General features: G+C 40.6%; 1 protein-coding gene across 4 annotated transcripts in view; it reads right to left on the bottom strand.

Annotated features, from left to right (window-relative positions):
• The window catches only part of LOC124167720 (myosin-VIIa), a 255,992-nt gene that overhangs the window by 28,950 nt on the left and 206,771 nt on the right, over positions 1–20,271 (bottom strand). For all 4 annotated transcript variants that reach the window (XM_046545727.1, XM_046545729.1, XM_046545728.1 and 1 more), the window contains exons 19-21: positions 2,626–2,919; positions 1,665–1,877; positions 729–905 (exon numbers count right to left, since the gene is read on the bottom strand). In XM_046545727.1, coding sequence (XP_046401683.1) covers positions 729–905; positions 1,665–1,877; positions 2,626–2,919 — 684 coding nt within the window. The remainder of the gene's footprint in view (positions 1–728; positions 906–1,664; positions 1,878–2,625; positions 2,920–20,271) is intronic.

Raw genomic sequence — 20,271 nt, 5'->3', positions numbered from 1 at the left:
GCTGTAATTAAAGGCAAAATATACAGGTTTGATGCATGAAAATGAAGGTAGGGTCAAATGGATGGAAGTGTTAAATAAGCAAATATCAATACGTACTAAGTACCATAATTAAAATTTTTGAAATTGGGGTACACCTTCCACATAGGAAGTATTTTTCAATCATTGATGTGACGAGTTGGAACTAAGAATTTCTTTTGAATTACAAAGTGACCTTTGAACCTCTTAATACCTGGTTTCTAACAAACACCGAATGATGAATGAAGCCTAACAGCAGTTTCCTCTCGGGCACATGAGCAAAATGTGACTGTGTGGGGTGATATCTGATGCTATAGTTTCTGTGGCCACTCACTGGTTTGATGCAGTCTTGCTAACCACTTTTCCAAATCTGCGATAAAGCCACCGCACATCACGCAAGTGGTTCTTAGCAACAAGAGCTTTGCATATACTTATGCATTTCCAAATTAATTACAGATTCATACAGAAAAATCAAGATTTTCATGAAAATTCCAAATAGCTGAAAGCTGAAAATAATAGTTAGCTGCCAAAAAAAAGTATAAAAGTCCATTTCTCTTCTCCTGCTAAGTAACTCACTTTCTGAGAACAAATATTTCTGATGTTTAGAAAAGACCCAAATTTTTATCAAAATAAAAAATCTGCGAGGACTATTTTATGGGCTATGGTATTCATAGCTAAAACAATATCCCCAAGTGATAAATTTTAATACTTACAGCATCCATACCAGCCAACTGTGCTTCCTGGAATTCCTTTGACCTGATAAAGTTGCGACCGAGGGTAGCTGTGACCTTCGACATGACCGATGTGTTATCCCTATCCATAGTGTGATATCGAGGGTCAGGCAGATCACCAGTGAAACGTAAAATGGTGATCCAGAGAGCTTGAGCAGCCTAACATGTCAAAAAAAAAGAAATAAATGAACAAAATACAAAATGTAACAAAGAAAACAATGTGGACAGTTCAAGTTATTGTCTATGATCAATGGCTGATCTTTGCAAAGAAGGACTTTAATGCACCAAAGTTTTAAAGTTAGTATTATCAAGTTCAGGCATGAAAAATATCTGGATTTTCTTCACCAAACTAAAAATTTAATGTACAAAAATTTTTCCCAGCTTGAATGTAAAGAGTTAAACTGAAAATCTGTAACAATCTAACATTAGAGTCACCGCTAATAACTATGGATGGAAATTTTTTTGAGAATAAAAGTACATGACTCATTGACTGATATACTTTATAGATCAATAGTAGTCAATTATTTCACATAGAGGGATTTCATTCTAACAAACACAGACTACTATGTAATTTTCTATAATTATTTATTTTTAAAATATTCAACCAGAGTCAACGTATTTCATGGATTTTTCGAGGGCTATCTGATACAGCCCTTGAGCAGTACGATGAAACTAGTTGAGAAAAAATTAGATATGTGCGGAAAATCACAAAGTTGTTTCTCCATTTGCTATGTTATTCTCCGACTTTCACAAAAAATATCTTAGTAAAATAAAAAATGAATAGATACAACCATAGACTAAGTATTTACTTACTCTATGGTAAGTTGTATCATAGAGTAAGAGTATACTTACTCTATGATACAACTTACCAACTGAAATGGTATATAATAATGAGTGCATTCCACTTTTTTTACTCACCAACTGATCACCCTGGGCTTGCAATGGCAAGAGAGGATGCTTAAGAGGTTTCCGAGAATACATGTGATTAATGTTCCCTTGGAAGTATGTCGCTGCAAACTTCTGAAACTTGAACTCGGAGAGATCTTCTCGATCATCGCCATCCAGTGACGGGTCAACAAGTCCCCTCTCGTCATCATCCAAATCATCCGCTCCCTGGGCAGTTGGAAGATCCTGTAAACATCAAAATATGGTCAGAAATTCAGAAGCAAGACGTGGGTGGTTCATCTTCATTTCAATCAAACTCAATTTAATCTTTTTTTTTTAATACCACACACGGTGATAAGAGATCAGCTTTGATTATGATGCTTTACCTTTTCGGTCAGATATTTTTATTTACGTTGATGAAAATGACTTTTTCTACTATTTAACCTTAATTATGGTGTCATGAACACTTTGCCAAAACATTTGGGCATTTTTTGCATAGACAGTTTTATAGTCTATGCCCGTAGTTATGGACAAGTATGCAAATTGGTAGATTAAAATTCCCAAAAAGTCATGACTATTTTAATGGACATTATGACTGAAAGGGTTAGGGAATCAACACTGATAAATACATTAATAAATTAAGATGTGAACAAATATCTTCAATGGTTTTGAAGTTTCTTTGCAGAACCTAAAATTCATGGTTAAATAAATAGATTGAAACTTTGAACATTGCACAAAACTTTTTATTAGGTATAAAGTTAATTCATGAAATGAAGAACTTATCTTCAAAATATGAATCATTAAAATTAGATTAAAATATTGGGAAATATTTCATGTCGTAGTTGTTTTTTTTTGTAAAAAGAGATATTTTGAAAATGAGTTCGTACATCCATTTCTGTCTGATTAAAATACTTATTCCTAAAATCTAACCTCAAAATTCACACTGAGTCTTACGTGTGGGTGCACTTTGTAGGACATGGAATACAGTACTCACCGAGAACACAGACGTTTGCCTCTGGTTGTGATTCAGGTGATTGCGGTTGGAAGGCGACTGTGCATTTGGAGATACGTTGGAGGATGGTGATCCAGGTGTCGTCATGAGAGTGCCTCCACCTTCCCCAGAAGAATCAGGGAGGAAGTCGAACATGGCCTCGACCAGCTTGCCATCATCCAGAGGCTCATCTCTCTTCCTTGCTGCATCCTCTATGATATTCCTCTTCACCTCTGCCCTCCTCCTCTCCTCCGCTTCCAATTCTGCCTCCTTCCGCTCCAACTCCCGCATTCTCTCCTGCAAAGAAATGAAAACATTCATTAGAATTACTTTGATACAAGTTACAAATGCCACTGTCCACACCATTGGTGTTAATAAGCTTCCAACACTGCACACCAGTGGCGCTGCAACCTATTGGTCAGCTGTCACCATAAAGTCAAGTAGTCTCAGCACATATCTCCAAGACAGTGCTTAATTACGGGGAGGAACTGAGCCGCCAGTTTTACAAATTTGTTTTTTTTAAATACATATAGTTTGGCAAAACATTTACTCACTGAAGCATTTATTCCAAGTTTTAAAAATGTGAAGTTATGGGGTAGGCTTAAATAATAAGCAATAATAGGGGGCTTATATCTGAAAAGCATGTGTGAATTAAATGTGTGGGTATGTGCTCAAGTACCAAAAATTTTTGAATTTTTTTTGTCAGAGATTGAATTTTTTGTTTCATTTCTTCTGTGTATCATAAAAGTGGGCTTAATTCCCCACAGTCATTATAAACGTTGTGTGAAAACTAATAACTTCCAAATCCTCAGGTTAGTATTTGAAGTTTTCTACTGGTTAACATAGGATTGGCATTAACAAGATTCAAACACAGGATACCAGTGGCGCAGCAACCTCTTGGTCAGCTGTCACCAGAAAATCAAGTAGTCTCGGCACTTATCTCCAAGACATTTGCTACAGCTGTAGCTCACGCGTTGGGAGTCAAGCGATGAAGCACGTCAACACAGAAAGCTAACGAATGCCACAAACCACTCTCAATAGGCTCTGGACATTATTATATTGAGTTTCTTTTCACCACTAAAATATTTTGTGCAACCTATTAGTCAGCTGTCACCAGAAAGTCAAGAAGTCTTGGCTATTATCTCGTAGACTTTTGCCACAGTGGTAGCTCACCAGTGGGAAGTGAAACAATGCATCATGTCAACACATGCATAAGGCTAATGAATTCCACAAACCACTCTCAAGAGGATCAGCCCATTATTATGTTGAGTTTTTTTGTTGGTAAAATTTTTTGTCAGTGCTTGAATTTACTCTTCCATTTCTTCTATGCATCATAACAGTGGGCATAATTCTCCACAGTAATAGTACACTAGTCATGAATGCTAACATCCTCTAAATTCTGCAGAATAGTGTTGGAAATATTTTATTGGTTAAGTAGGTTTTCATGGATCAATTTGCAAATGAGTATGCCTGCCCCTAATCCTCATATTGAACTCCCCCATTTAAATCTCAGTAAGAACTACATACATATTTCCTTTCATTCTATACATACATCCTGCTTCCTTCCTCCCCCATCATACTTCATCAATCAAAGGACAATGCCTTCATCATAACAAACTGCAGCAAAAATTAGGGGGTACAAAAGACATCAGTAGGTGGGCCAGTCAATGTAATTGTTACACATCTCTCCTGCAAAATAGAGGATGAAAACTAATAAAACTAAAGTAAAAAGAACCTTGAAGTTAGAGATTTGTCATATTATATGTCATTTGTATTTGTTATGTCATATTTGGTCTTTTATGTGTCAATATGGTCAGCGGTAGATCCAGGATAGGTCTGGGGTTGACCTCCCAGCTGAAGTGGGGGTACAAATAAAATTACTATTTTATCTGGTGTAAAGCCAATACCCTAAGGGGAGGGTATAGCACCCCCTGTGGATCTACCACTGAAAATGGTGACCAGTGGCCAGTGGCGCTGACTCCATGGGGCTTGAGGGGGCCCGAGCCCCCTCAAAAATTCGTTATGGTTATGAGGAAAAAATGAGTCAGCCTTGTCGATTTTCCCCGGAATGTCCAGATATTAAGATTTGAGTTATCAGGGTTCTAATGTTGATCATATGACTCTTCTAAAGTGCTTAAAAACTTAAAACTCACTACTTAAAAATTTAGCAGGGCAAGATCCCTGGTTTGGGCCCCCCCAACAGGTTTTTGTAAGTCGTCATCCCTACCAGTGGCATAACTAGGAGTATGCTTTGAGGGGGTTGGTAGTACCTGTGGGGAGACCCCCCCCCAGGAAATGGGAATTTCCCGGAAATTAAAAAAAAATGACATGCCTGGAAATATATTTTATATCATTTTGGCACTTAAAATTTAACCTTAAAAAGATGCAGTTGCTGTACATCAAAATTAAACAATTGTTTTAAATATTTTTTTTATTTCTCTCAGGCTTATGGGGGGGGGGATCTATCCCCTCATCCCGTAGTTACGCCACTGATGGTGACAACTCTGCTTGGGTGAATAACCCTCAAAAGCTAAAATATTTCAACGTGGTACAGTTTTTGGTGCGGAGCCTGTAATTCGAACTCAACTATCTTAAAACAAAGAGAAAAAAATCTAGTCTATCAGCAAAAATAAAATGCAGTCACGCTAGGCCGATGCGAGGGAGGGGTATCCACTGAAATTTGAAAAACATTCGTACGTAATTCATTACACACAATGAAGAAAGAGCTTCAGCACATGGTTTAAGTTTTTAAGGAGTGCATCACAGGCTTCTAGAACGGAGAAAATTCCACAGTGGAAAAATCATTTCCCTAAACCGAGACTCGAACACAAATCTCCCAAATTCGCGCCGGGTGCTCAACCGCATACACTGCCAAGGCATCGTCTTCGGTTTTTCGCATTTTATGTGCATTTTTGGGTGATTACTTAAAGGTATGCCGGCTATGAACGATTATTTCCTATTGAATAATGCCTAAGGCGAACGCTTTGGCGCCCAAATTTCAAATTTCCTTTTAACACACCAAAAGAAATCCATTGACAATCTAAAAATGTCCACAAATACACATTGAATGAAGAGATGGTGCGTACGCGTGCGTTCGCGTACAAATCGCCATAACGTACATTTTCCGGACGGGCGTATTGATCTATATAGATACGGTCCTCGAACCAATGATTTACGGTTCAATATCCTGCCGAGGGTATCATCATTATCACCATAAGTCAACAATCCTATGATTGGTTTGATTCAGCTCTCCATACCTCTCTCTTATCCACCAGCCTTTTCGTAATGACGTATTCCTCCTCTTTCATATGCTTTATAACCTGTATCATTTCGTCGAAATATTATCGAATAACCCTCATCGATTCACAAAAAAGACATCAACACGGCTAATTTTGGCTGGATTTACGTGGAAGTTGGCTTAATTTTTCCCTCGACCCTCTAGAGAACAAAAAATATTCCTAATTGGAAAAATATTGCGAAAATTTAAGAACCTTTATGGGTGTTTTTTTCCGCGAAAATGTGGACATATAGACGTTTCAGAGTGATTATTGCGATTCAGTACCACTGATACCGAACCAAAGGTCCACGGTTCAATTTCTAGCCCATCATATTAATTTTTTGAGAGAATTAATGTGAATATATATCAACAAGTATTTTGGCGCTTGATTACTTCAAGCGGGTTCGAGTGAAGGATGGAGACATGGTGGTGTCACGTTATTTCGAGTATTGCGTACATAAGTGGTTTAAATAGAAAAAAACACTCACGACATCGTTTAAATAGATTGAATAGACGGAGAGTACGCTCTTTTGCCCTCGACAATACTTTACGTCGTCTTAGTAACTACGATGATATAAGCATCGAAAGATCGTTTTGAATTGAATGATTTACGTAACGGAGAGAAATGTAAAATGAATGACGGATGAACTTGTAAAATATAACCGATCGTTCGTATTATAGCCCTTGTCCGAGGATTGTAGCTCCAACATTCCCTTGTAATGAGTCCGCGAAAATTTTCATTAATTTCTTTTTAGGGGATACTTACATGTATAGATAGCATTTTCAGATTAAAATAACGTCAAATGAAAACGATATCTAAATATGGGATCGATATTCGCTGCAATTAACGTAGGTAATTTTCCTCAAGACGTCAGAAAAAACACTGGCATACGCTAAGCTACGCTAAATATGGTACCTGCTGTCAGTTATGTTTTCGATGTTCAGCCATTGATGGTAATCGACGTTTTGGTTTTTTATTTTATGTGTGGCGTTATTGTTTTATGTGGCTATGTTTTTTGTTTCACGGTATTGGGCGTGTAATTGCGGTTTTTTATCTTGAATATTTAAAGTGTGGATTGTCTGTAAAGCTCCAAAGCGGTGTCAGTTTTTGTTTTTGTTTTGGGTTTTGTTGAGTGAATGTCGGAATGATTTTGCAATATCGTTAAGGCATTGTGTCATTGTTTTTATTTTTAGGTTTTCGTGCATGTACGTGTTGCGGACGAACCAGGGGGTGCCCGTGATTGTCCTTAGTGTTTTATTTTGTAAGAATATGAGTTTGTGTGAGTGTTGAACATTTTCGCATGCATAAGTAATTTGAAGGAAAAGGAGGCGTAAATTTTTAGGTCCAACGTCCAATTTCCTAACCATGTAAGTCATTTTTGGAGGTAACCTTCGAGAATACACAATTCTGTTTCACCGAAAATTTGAAATTTTTTCTTGAAAATGTTGGCGCATAGCTCGTGAAAGTCTCTCGGGTAACTTCCCGGGTCAGTTGATCAATATCCTACGACGTTTCGATAACTAACTGTGTTGTTTGAACGTCGGAAGTGATGGATCAACTGACCCGGAAGTTACCCGGGAGACCTTCACGAGCATAATCCACCGGGTAAGTCTGAAACACTTCTTTACGTGCATAACCTTCACAGATTCAAAACAAATACGCCAAATCAAAGCGATATCCCGAATATTGGTTGGATATTCAAAGCATTCAGACCGTCATTTCCTTCCAACATACCAGAAAAAATCCACTAAAATCTACTAATATTGCATAAATAATGTCATTAGTTTCTTAGCACGCTAGTAAGCAACCGCAATGTCGAAGCTGTTGGTATTTCGTTAGATTCGCGGGGAGGCAGAGACAATTTTACTCAAACCTTTCGAGAATAATGAGAGAAAAATCTACTCCACTTGAAAACACTGCACAAGTTACTTATTGATGGAAGAGGCGTACTTGGGCGCTTGCTACGAGGGGAAAAATATTCTGACAAAGCCTGTGGCGTGTCCGTACTGCTAATTTTGGCTGGATTTCCGTGGAAGTTGGCTTAATTTTCGATCAACCCACCAGAGAAAACACAAAGGGAAAATTAAATGTCATTAGAAAAATAATGCGCAAATTTAAGAAATTTTGCGGGCATACTAGCGAATTAGCCTGGGAGCCGCTGGAGACTCGGAAGCTGCGCGCAAGGCTTAGATTGCTTGAACAATTGAGAATGGATATCTTTAAGAGCGACGCGGAGAACAAAATATTAGAGCCGCACTGTATTTCCAGGTCCGACAGAAGCGATAAATTAAGAGAGATGCTTTGCCGAACGGATAGATATGGGAATTCTTTTTTCCCCCGATCCGTAAAGGATTTCAATAAATGCTAGTCCTAGCTTCGTTAGAAAACTTCCTTTTTATTTGTAAACGGCTGGTGCCCTAACACCCCTGCCACACGCCTTTTAGGCGGCTTGCGGGGTATTATGTAGATACTTGGCCGCTAAAATGAGATCGTAGAGGATTTTCCAGGCGATTATCGTGATCCAGAATAACAGACACCGCACCAAAAGTCCTCGGTTGAAATTAGTAGGCACAACCTTTGAAGTCGGCGGTGAAGTCGGAAGCATACAGCCTCGGGACACGCGATTAACTACAAAAATGCTTAAGTAATCTCCGAAGTGACAAACAACAAACCCCGGCTTATCCGCGAGGCGTTGGAGATTTAAAGAAATGCGAAGAGAATTTCAACGGGAACTGTGGTTTAAGCTTCAGCCAAACGTGGGATTCTGCCCTGAAATTATGCAGAATAAAATGAAAACTCCTTCCATTTAAATACCCTTCACAGAAATACTATCCTCATTCCCTATGAAAAAGTGAACAGCAACAGCCACGAAACACCTGGAAAAAAACCGAACAAATACGCGGAGTACACCCGAAAAACATCACCAACAGTTATAGTCTGTGTACCGTAGGGTGGCGCACAGGCCCGCCAGCTACCAGAGTCGGTCCCATAGTTTTTATGGTAGGTCCTTTCCTCACCCCGGCGTTCGCGGATCGCGGACCGACTCAGGTAGCTGGTGGGGCCAGTCGGTGCCAGTGGCGCCCACTCAATGGGGCCTGAGGGGGCCCGAGACCCCTAAAAAATTCGTTGTGAATGTGAGGAAAAAATGTGTCAGGCTTTTCGATTTTCCCCGGAGTGCCCAGATATCGAGATTCGTGTTATCAGGGTTCTAATGTTGATCATACGGCTCTTCTAAAATGCTTAAAAACTTAAAACTCACTACTTATAAAATATCCCGGGGCAAGATCCCTGGTTTGGGCCCCACCAATATTTTTTGTAAGTCGGCATCCCTGGCCGGTGCGCCACCCTACGGTATACAGACTATAGTAGGCACTACTAAATGAGGAAGAATCCACCAAAATAAATCCGCCGACATTCGTAAAATGCACCACGAATGTAAATAGTACCTTGAAGGAAGAGAAGGCGTACTTAGCCGCGTACATGTCGGCATAGCTTATTTTCCGTGCGGGCATGTTGAAGCACTTGAGTCGGCCGCCGAAGCAGCGCGACTTATTCCCGGGCGACCGCTTCCGGACACGCGGGTGCAGTCAAAAGCACCCAGGGGGGGATAGAGAAACAGCACACAACACTACACGAGCCGCGCGGAACACCTCGCGATCACCACTGCACTGGCCTTGGCTGTCGACTGCGGCGGCGAGAGGTGCTGAGGCTACCGCGAACGCCGTTCACTCTGGGTTCGGGCCCATTCGGCATTTTACCGACGCGCGAGTGAAAGAACGTTCGCCGCGAGTATTCCGCGGAAGAGAGCGAAAAACGCCCCTCGTCACGTGGGAGCGGGATCAGGTGGGCATAATGACTACACTCCCCCACTCTCAGATGAGCGGGCGGGTAAAGGGTAGACGCGAAAAGTCGTGTGTTGTGGAGGAGCCCTTTCCCGCGGTCACGAAGGAGAAAAATAAGAGCTTAAGTATCACAGTTACGTCGCCGATTCGGTACAGCACGTAACGACAGCTGTGATATTACGATAAGTAATAAAAATACATTTTTATAATAAAAAAAAACGTTTTTCTCGATACAAATTTTCAATAACCTTTTGTTTTAAACAAATTTGTAGTTGTAATTTTCTTTAATTCTCCTTCCTTTAAATGATTAAATATATTTGTACAACAGTCTATCTCTCTTACTTCATTTAATATTTAAGACGTATACAGTAGTACATCTCCACAACTGTCGTGAACATGTGCTACTATAAAATATTTAGAATATACTCTTTTTTCATAACAGAAGGAAACATAAAAAAACAAAAACTAAGTTTTCGAGTGGAGGACTCGAAAAGTAGTGTTTTGTGGAGGAGCCCTTCCCCCTCAACCGCGGTCACGAAAGAGAAAAATAAGAGTTAAGGTAACACAGTTACGTCGGTAATACGATGCAGCACGTAGCGACAGCTGTGATTTAGTGATAAGTAAAAATACTAAATAAACAGTATAAAAACTTAGTAAACTACAGTACCAGTCAAATAAGTTATTGTAAATCCCAACACTACCGTTACAGTCTCTTATCGATAGCGGAAAAAACGACATTCTAAATCTATCTCGTCTAAAGTTTATCACTCTTACTACATTCAATTTTAATCTTCACAACCATCGAGAATATTACCTACCATAATAATTATAGAATTATCTCTTTTTTCATAAAAAAAAGAAATGATGAAAAGTTCGAAAATTACGTTTGCGAGTGGTAGACGCGAAAAATCGTGTGTTGTGTAGGTGCCCTTTTCCCTTCAACCGTACTCACGAAAGAGAAGAAATGAGAGCTACGGTATCACAGTTACGTCTCCAATTCGGTACAGCACGTAGCGGCAGCTGTGATGTCGTGATACGTAAAAATTACACCCAAAATACGACCGGAGGCAGTGGAGGATTATCGGTGTTTCCTACCGTAGGGTTATCATAAAATAATTGTGCGATTTCAGTTATACATTAGAAGATAGTTGGGAAATGGCTCGCGATTTTTCCTTGGGGAGGTAAGTTCAGTAAAAGCGTTGTTTATACGCAAAAATTGCGACTTAATAAACAGGACTAATAAAGCAATGGCAGCCATTAACGAAAAATGTTGACTAATGTTACGACAGACGTTGAGTATCGTTTGGACATCGCGACAAAGGGCCCACATATTGTAATTTATTATTTACGCTAAAAAGCTGTTTGAGACGACAAAATCAAGAAATAAAAAAGTAGTTTAATTAATTTCATTTTCCTTTAAAAAATGGTCAATACCGCATCCTTTTTTTTTAGCGATAACCGTACATATCTTCACAACTATCGTGCATATTTCCTACCGTATTTTGAATTTTTTCATATTTTCATGAAAGAAGAATTTTTTTTAAAGTTGGAAAATGTACGTTTTTAGTAGTTTATCCTTACAAACGTCGTGAATACGGGGTAAATAATTCGCATACCTTGATAATTATCCTTGTACCCCCGTAATTTCTGGAAAATCTAAAAAGATCTGTAAAGTGGCTTTCCAATGAAACTTTTATTTAATCAGCCTGAAAAACGATGCTTAAAAATAATTTGTGAACATCTACAAGCCACTTTTCTATGAATATCATTGGATGGGATGAAGGCCGTATCATTCATCTAATCGTTAAGAAGTATTGGAAACCACCATGGCGCCACTGAAAGTAACGAACCAAAACTACGGCCATAATCAGCCCGTCAGGACGTAGAGTTATTTCATGTATGGGATGAAGGCCGTAGCAAGATAAGCATGTTGAATGGCCCCATCAGAGTTATTGTTTAGATTTTCACAGATTTAATCAACAAGAAATTTTTTCACACAGGAATGAGTGTTAGGCACATACTCTCCGCATATTTTTGCTGGCGTTCATCTGCACCACAAGGTCGACTATTTATTCGGAAACTTCAAAGATTTTTTAGTTTCAGAAATTAAGCAAAAAATCTACAGAATACGCCATAATTCCCCAGGTTATGTCTTACCATAACATATTTTGAATTTTTTTTAAAGGCACTTACGCTTAAATAGTTCGGCAAAATGTCAAATTCAAATACATGGTCTGAAGATAAGTAAATACGGTACAATTAAATGTGCTACCGAAATTTATATTCCTGATGATGTGACATATCAAATACACGACTTTTCAATGACATTTCTCGCAATTACAAACATAATTCTGCAAATTATTGGAAAAAAGTAGATCGCATTGCACTCATCATAGCGCCGCGGACATAAGTAAAACACATTACGCATCACTCAAATTCCATGTACCTACCATTATTTTACTTTTTAAACTCAATGGTTTTCGTATATGATGGAATTTTTTTAAAATTACACATGGGATACTGATCTTTACTGAAAATTTTCAACCGATCCGACAATGGGAAGTGCGTTAAAAATCAAATGGAATATTCCATCGATGAAACAGACAAACAGACTAAGCTAGTAAAAAATAGCATGTAATATAGGTTTAGCCTGTAAGTAGGTTTCCCAATTGCATAGGGAAATCACATCGAAAAAATCCACCGATATCAATGTTGGTTTCGGCTTCTGGTAACCTCAGAGCCACCTCGGGCGCTCTTTTATATATATTTAGCCAAGGGTTCTGCATAGAAAAGTCCCAATTCCATCCCATAGAAGGCTGATTTCTGTTGCCACTTCGGTCGCATTTTAATCTGTTTTCAAAAATAACCGTGGCGCGGTGATCAGTGTAATGCGATCCACTTTTTTCCAATAATTTACAGAATGATGTTCGTAATTGCGAGGAATAGCTTTGAAAACTTATGAATTTGCTACGTCACATCATCAGGAATATAAATTTCTGTTAATACCCCTAGCTTTACCTTATTTACCCGTGAAACTCGGATCACTTTGTCTGTCAGCGACGTTAGTGGCGACTTTTGTAAACCCATTTAAATGTACACTGGTTGACAACACATTTAAAGGCCGACTTGAGGATCCTCTTTTGTAATATTCGTGCCGCTAACTTTCTCACTGATCGTAGGTGATAGCTCAGTGCAGCTGAATTCGCTTATAGTAACAATTCGAGTACTCAGCAGTCATTTCATGAATGAAGTGATCGTTAAGGCACTCTGATAACTGAGGCTGATTACTTATGGCACAAGCCCTAATCTATACCTTGCTCCAATTACAAACGTTGATTCATGGCCGAACACAGCCCTACGATAGATATAATACGCATTGGGTTCACGCGGTCTTGGCGTCTTACCCCGTGGACCTAGGTTCAAATTCCTGTAGTGGCGGAGATTTTTAACAGGCTACCCGGTCCCCGCTTGAGGTACGTCTGCAGGATGGGACACAAAATGCCAAAATGCATCGTGTAACCACCCAACTTTTGCGAATTCATGAAAAAAATAGAACTAGTTATTATTTGATTAATGCATTTGTGCATGTTCCGTGACAGCTCACGAAAGTCATTCATGCAATCAGATATTAAATCATATGTAAATTCGTACCTACTATACGTAGGCGGATTTAGGAGGAGGTCACGGGGGCACACTTGAAGATCATCCTCAGACGCTTAAAAGATGTACAAGATATTTAATACGTTTGTCATTACGTTCGCTTTGTTTTGTATATTTCGGAGCCTCAATCATTTAATTTCATAGTAATAAGTTTAATATTAAAATAAAGAGGATATTTCCTACAGTAAGTGTTGTACGTTGTTTTTAATTTCAAATATGAGAAGACCGCTTGCCTATCAGGCCCTTGTGCCCTCCCCCCGGAAAAAATCCAGGATCCGCCCTTGATAGTATATGCTGAATTATAGGTTGCTCGGAAAAAAGAGTGTGGAATTTTTTTTTATTTTTGCCGGCCTCGGTGGCGGCGGGGTAATGTCGCGGGCTCGCGTCTTCCCCGAGTAGGCAGCCCCTAATCAGGGAATGGTTGTTCGTGCGCGCGTAATTTTTAAATTGTTAAAAAAATAATGTAAAGGCCAACATGAGCTGTTCTCGGTGGTATGGGTAAATATAAATAACTCGGCCTCGTAAGTATCAACCACCGCACATGTGTTGATTAAAGTCGCCACTCGCTGCGCTGACACGAAAAGCGATCCGAATTTCACGGATAAATAATGTAAAATTAGGACTCATAAAAGAAATTTAAATTGGTGACTATTCTATCTCTCAATATATATATTTTCCATGTTATTCCACGCGATTGCAAATACTAAATTGAAAATGCTGAGAATAAACGGATCGCAGTGTATTCATCGCCCCACAGAGGGCATTTTTGAAAACCGATTAAAATGCACCCAAAGAGACAAAAAATCATGCCTGAACGACATGGACTGGTGCCTCCTCTATAGGGAACTAGCAGGCCACCCAGCGAGGCTCGGAAGGATGAGTCCCAGAGAAGTGGGAAACTTGGTACTTGGATTTCATGGTCAGAGAGGATGTAATGTTTCCTCTTTAAGCGTGTCAAGAGGTGTGCCTACCTGGCAGGATGTCCAACCGCAGCAGCTGTGTGATGTAACAAACGGTAATGAGAAAATGAAGCAAAGGACGCATCGGAAGCAACCGTAAGTACCACTATGGTGTTGGGGAGCATGAGGTGCAACTATGCACTAACTTTGGTCCCAATCCGTGCAGCCGTATGAAAACTCATAACGGACAGACAAACAGACATCAACTTTTGCATACATAGATTGAAATGCTGTCCCGATACGTTCATGCATTACTGTGCTTGCTCCTAAAAATATACATATTGTATGAAGATTAGTGCATGCTGAATGAGCATACTCCATCATTGCCAAATAGCAAATATTGGAAAAAAATGGATCGTTCTGCACGTTTTTGAAAACCGATTACAATTCAAATAAATGGACAACGAACATCAAGCTTAAACGGGACGCACTGATGCTTCCTTCATGAAGCCCCTTGATATTTAATTTATGAAACTTCCATAATATGGCCAGCAGCCAATGCATGCTGCTGGGGGTGTACTCCTACGGTCGGCGCTCTAAGGTATGCACGCAAAAACGAACCCACTCCCCTGGTCGAGCGATGGAGAGGGAGAAGAAAAAGTCTTGGCGGATAGCGAGAGCTCTGGAGGAGAGAAAGTATAGCACCAGCCACGGACGGTGAGGTCGAAAGGCGATGGGGGACACCAGGAATGCCTTCACGATCTTTATTGAGCCTGTGGGTTCGCTGCTTCCCGCGTGCCTCTCACGTCCCTCATTATATTGTTTAGGAGTGCCGTTCCGAATCACGACGGCTTCACAAGAAAGCGGCACGCTGAGAGAAGGGCTATGTGGCGCCAAAGAAGTGATCTGCTTCGCTTCGTCTCGTGTCATCTTGGCATCACCACGGACGGCACCGAACGGTTTTCGCGGGCAGGTTACAAAAACCGTTCCTGGCGCCCATCTCTATCTTATGCACGCCCTACAAAGAGTCTGCAGCTAGAAAAATCAGTGGTACTCTACCTACGTGAAAAGGGTAAAAGTTCTAATAGCAATAGCATGAGTTTTTTTTCTTATTTTCCTGACCTCTATGTTTAATATTAAATCAGTTTCTTGGAGTACGTTTTGAACCGATTGAAATGCAAATTTCGCCAACGCTTAGGTTTATTTTTAACCCTACACTGGGCGCGTTCAATTTTGTTGTTTGGTTGGAAGCGTGGGTCACGCTGGTGGCCAAAATTCAATATTTTTAATTGCTTCAAGTTTCAACTCTTTGTAAAAAAAATTAAAATGTTAAATTTGGATTATGTTTATTGTATAGCGAACTTTTTAACTCTAGGGAACATATTTATAATTAACTGAGAATGAGAATCGAAGGGGGCTCCTTATAAGGGTACAAAGCACCGGGACCGGGACTAATTGCTACAACTTATACGCCCGCGCACCCGGAGAGGGGAGTGGAATGGGAAGGAAAAAGGAGCCCAATGATGCCTCCAGGGTAAGGATAGGGATGGAAGGGTAGGATAAGGAAATACCCACGCCGCCATGACAGACGACAGGGCCCTCTGTTAGCGAAACCATACTTTGTTTTGCTAACGATTTTGGAAGATTTTTCTATGAAGAGAAAAATCCAAAGGTCAAATCGTTGGATATTTATGATTAACAATGGAACAAAATGCAACATCACTTAAAAATCGTGAAATATTAAGAACATCGAAAACACAGGACCACGTATGTATCACACTCACTCCCGCTTTCTTTTGCGCGCTATTTAATGCTAACCATGTGCCGATTACTGAAAAACTACTATGTGAGGCTTTCGAGGACTTGATAATGTGCAGCTACTGAAAATCGCGAGTACACAATGCCATCACATGCAAAACGGCTCACGAATGAAACAATATGAGCCACATATGTGGCCCACGCGCCCTATCTAAACCCCAAGAAACTGACTAAATGGTAGCGATAGCAGCATATAAGAAGAAACCTCTCTGGCGATGCATCGTGGAAGTTGTTGAGCTTCATAAAAAACACAATTGTTTAATCCATACTTATTTTAATGTTCACCAAACAGAGTTTCGGGACTGCAGAAACAAGTGACTTTGTACGCAGTCACGCGCACGGGTGCAAATTTAAATACACCAAAGGATGAATTTCGCCATGAAAAAATATTTGACTTACCCGGGATTATAGGAAGTTCGCTCTGAGAAAATGGCTTGGTGGTGTAACAGGCTAACACACCTGACCGGCAACCGGGAGATCCGGGTTCGGATCCCGGCTAAATCAATGTTATTTCATGGCGAACCTCATCCTTTCCACCCAGCTCGGTGCCATTTTATAAGAGCATAAGTGTGTTTCCGTTTGTTTGAAGGAAGCAACATCAGCGATTGGCAGTGACGAAATATTACAATAAAAGAGAATTTCTTGATTTTCTGGCGTGATATGGTGTTTTATATTATGGAAAATTGATATCTCATATCTACCTTTCTATTTAATTGAACAGTTTTTCTGTTGGTTTTTCAATGTACGAGGGACGTTTTTTTTTCAACCTCAGATAGCTCAGCAAAAACACCATACACCATACAAGCGACAGGCGAATGAGCCAGCATGAGGCCATGAGCTAGAGTTTGAAATAGTGTGAAACATTACATCCATTTCCATTCAAAACAAAAGAGGAGACATGCTGGCTTCAGGGAGTGATCTGATCCATGACAACGACCGTCATCTCAGCGCTGATGCAGCCCAACTGCTACTTGAGCGATTTCAATGGGACATTTTCGATCATCCGCCGTGCATTGTCGACATAGTGCCGTGTGACTTCCATCTTAGCACTGAAGTGAAGAAGTGGCTAGGAGGGAAGCATTTTCAAACAGGCTTTGAGCTTCAGAACTAAGGAAAAATTCATTGGAGGTCACTGGCGGCAACATCTTCTGAAGAGGGTATAGTAACACTTGACCACAGGCACGGCCAATACCTCAATTGACGAGGCGATTATGTCGAAAGGATACCACAAGTGAGCTCAACATTTAGCATTGAATTAACTTTTAATCATTCACTTCGTCTTCCGTTCATGACCCATCGGAGGTTGAAAAACAACGTCCCTCGTTTATTATAATTGATTCACCTGACTTGAGAACGCTAGGATGAGGCTAACAAGTCACCTTCTCACCCTTCACCACAAACAAGGCGAGTCGCACTCTTTCCCTTTCATCACTGGCCTTCGCAGCATCCCGGTGCATCCTAAATGGTATCTCTCCTCCCACGCATTCTTCTCCATTGGATATCCACACCGAGTGCGAAGAGAAGTTCGAGAATCGCTTGGAGGCAATGACGAAAGGTGATGTTATAGGGAAAGTCCTACAGCATGATCGACCCGCCATTGAGGAAGCGGGGGAGTGTAATCACGTGGATGCCCCTGGGAACCGTGACGCGAGCGTGACTGACCCCATATCTAAACGACCCATTCGAACAAAACACGAAACCGTGCCGCGAGGTGACGTAACAATCGTAATATCCACTCTTCATGGAGATTCCACCGAGTAACTATAAGCATGCAAATGTCATTTTCATGACGATTTCAAAATATCATCTTCTATTTCTATTTCCACGTCCGACAGTAGCGATAAATTCTGAGGGATATTTCGCCGAACGGATAGACATGGGTCTTTGTTTTTTGCCCTGGCAATAAAGGACTCAAATAAATTCCAGGCGTAATTTCGTTAGAGCATTTCCTTTTGGTAATTTGTAAACAGCTGGTATCCTAACACCCCAGCCACATAACAATTGAGGTGGCTTGCGGGGTAGTATGTACACATGTTATGTATCGATACCTCCACAGCACAAACGCTCGACAATCGCCCACCGAATCAAATCCGCTCATCTAGTAGCCCTAGTAGTACTAGATGAGCGGATTTGATTCACTGGGCGATTGTTGGGCGTTTGTGCAGTGGAGGCGTTCGTGCATCAGTGTCTGTACTTTATCGATGATTAACATGATGGGGTCAGTGCTGGAGGAAGCACTGTATCCCATTGGGTAGTGTGTTTGGCTCACGGATATCACGATAGAGGATTCTCGAGTAGGCTGTTAGATGAATTGTCACCCACCGCACATTTAAATGGATTTACATAAGTCGCCACTCGCGTCACTGACGGGCAGAACGATGCGAATTTCACGGAAAACATAACAATGACTAGGGCGATTAACTGAAATTTAAATTGGCGACGATTCAATTTATCAGTTTCATAAATTTTCAATGCTACCACTCGCGATTGTAAATTTAGTTTTCATTAAAGTATTCTACCGATTAAGGGAGGTTACCTAGGAGTACTTAAGAAGCATTCTGGCAGTTGCCCCCCCTTCGTAGACTTCCTTCTTCAATTCATAGTAAGGCGAACTCCCTCCCATTCTATCTAAAAAAAATCCTATAATCTTCCTTCCTCACCCTCGTTTACCCAACATTCTTCCCACTAACACTGTTTTCAACATCCTCTCCCCGCTAAGTACTCGCGCCATCCATACTTTCGGTCTCCATCGTATATCATCTAGAGGCTGCCTCTCTTCACCCACCACATCCAGCTCTTCGTCGTTCCTCCTCCTCTCCGTCCCTATTCTTCTCTACACTCACATATCGAACGCCTCCAGTCTTCACTCGGCCTCCTATCTAAGTGATCATGTTTCCGCATCGTACAGTGCAACGCTCAAGATCAGATTCTTCACTAACCTTTTAAACTCTTACATAACGATCCTTTCATAAACTCCTCCCTGTTCATGAACCCTTTCTTCGCTGTTAGATCTAAGGTTACTGCGGCGTTTCTCCATATAATTTTCGGCTTTCGGGCGTTCCTCCGCGTCGAGATGTCCATAGGTGACGACAGTTTCTCCAGCAATCCTGCTGGCATCTTCAGGTCACAAGAGTCTTCTGACCTGACTTCTTCTTATAGTAATCTTCTTATGAGTAATCTTCTGAAATGAAGACGCCAGCATGATGGCTGGAGAAACTGTCGTCACCTATGGGCATCTCAATGTGGAGGTACGCCCGAAAGCCGAGACTCACCCTCCTTTGCTAACGCAATTCTCTTCCTGATCCGTTTTCCAATACTACATCGAAAATATTGAGAATAAATGGTCACTCTCACCTCACAACCGCGCTTTGACCTCATAACTACCATATCCTATTCATCAACCGCGTAAACACCTTTAGCGTGTGAGCGAGCAGTGCTAAGTTTTCTGGAAATTGCATTTGAAAATTCGAATTTGCATAAATACCTTACGGCGGGCTCAGGAAAAATATCGATTACAGCTTGAGAGGAAAGTTTAAGTCGTTTTTCAAATACATGGAATTGATTACTCCAGATTATATGCACCGCCAAGTAACGCGATGACTTTTTATTGGACTCTCGCCAGCCACGAGAAATGGACAAGAAACATGATCAAGCTAGTAAGGCACCTTAAATGCCCATTCCCGTTAGCGTCGTCATACTGTTCAAAGAGGGTTTGCCAAAGCATCATAAATAATAGCGCCCTTGAATCCATGCTCCACAATCGAGCAGAGGAATTTCACTGCAGCCACTCCCAGTAAAGAATGCAGACACGGGGGAGTAGGTACTGAGAGGGGGGGGGGGGCGAAAGTTGCGATTCTTGCCAGCGTTTTTTCTTTCCTGCTACTCATCTTAAAATTTCCAAATAGCTCACATCATCTAGACCCTCACGCAATTACGGTCTATCTAGGTTTACACATGATTTCCTGACTCCTTCCACCCCCAAAACAAAAATTTTGAATACATATTTTCGATAAATATTCATTCGATAAATTTTTAAAAACAAAAATTTGTTCTCTGAGAAAAACAGAGATCTGGACGAGAGCCGTTTTTCGACCAAGTGAACAATGAAAAAATTGTTACAGGCTAACAAATGAAGAAAAATGATAACATCGA

The sequence above is a fragment of the Ischnura elegans genome, chromosome 11, assembly GCF_921293095.1.
Source record: "Ischnura elegans chromosome 11, ioIscEleg1.1, whole genome shotgun sequence".
NCBI lineage: Eukaryota > Metazoa > Arthropoda > Insecta > Odonata > Coenagrionidae > Ischnura > Ischnura elegans.
Note: the sequence above shows the minus strand (reverse complement) of the source record. Positions and strands in the feature narration are given on the sequence as shown.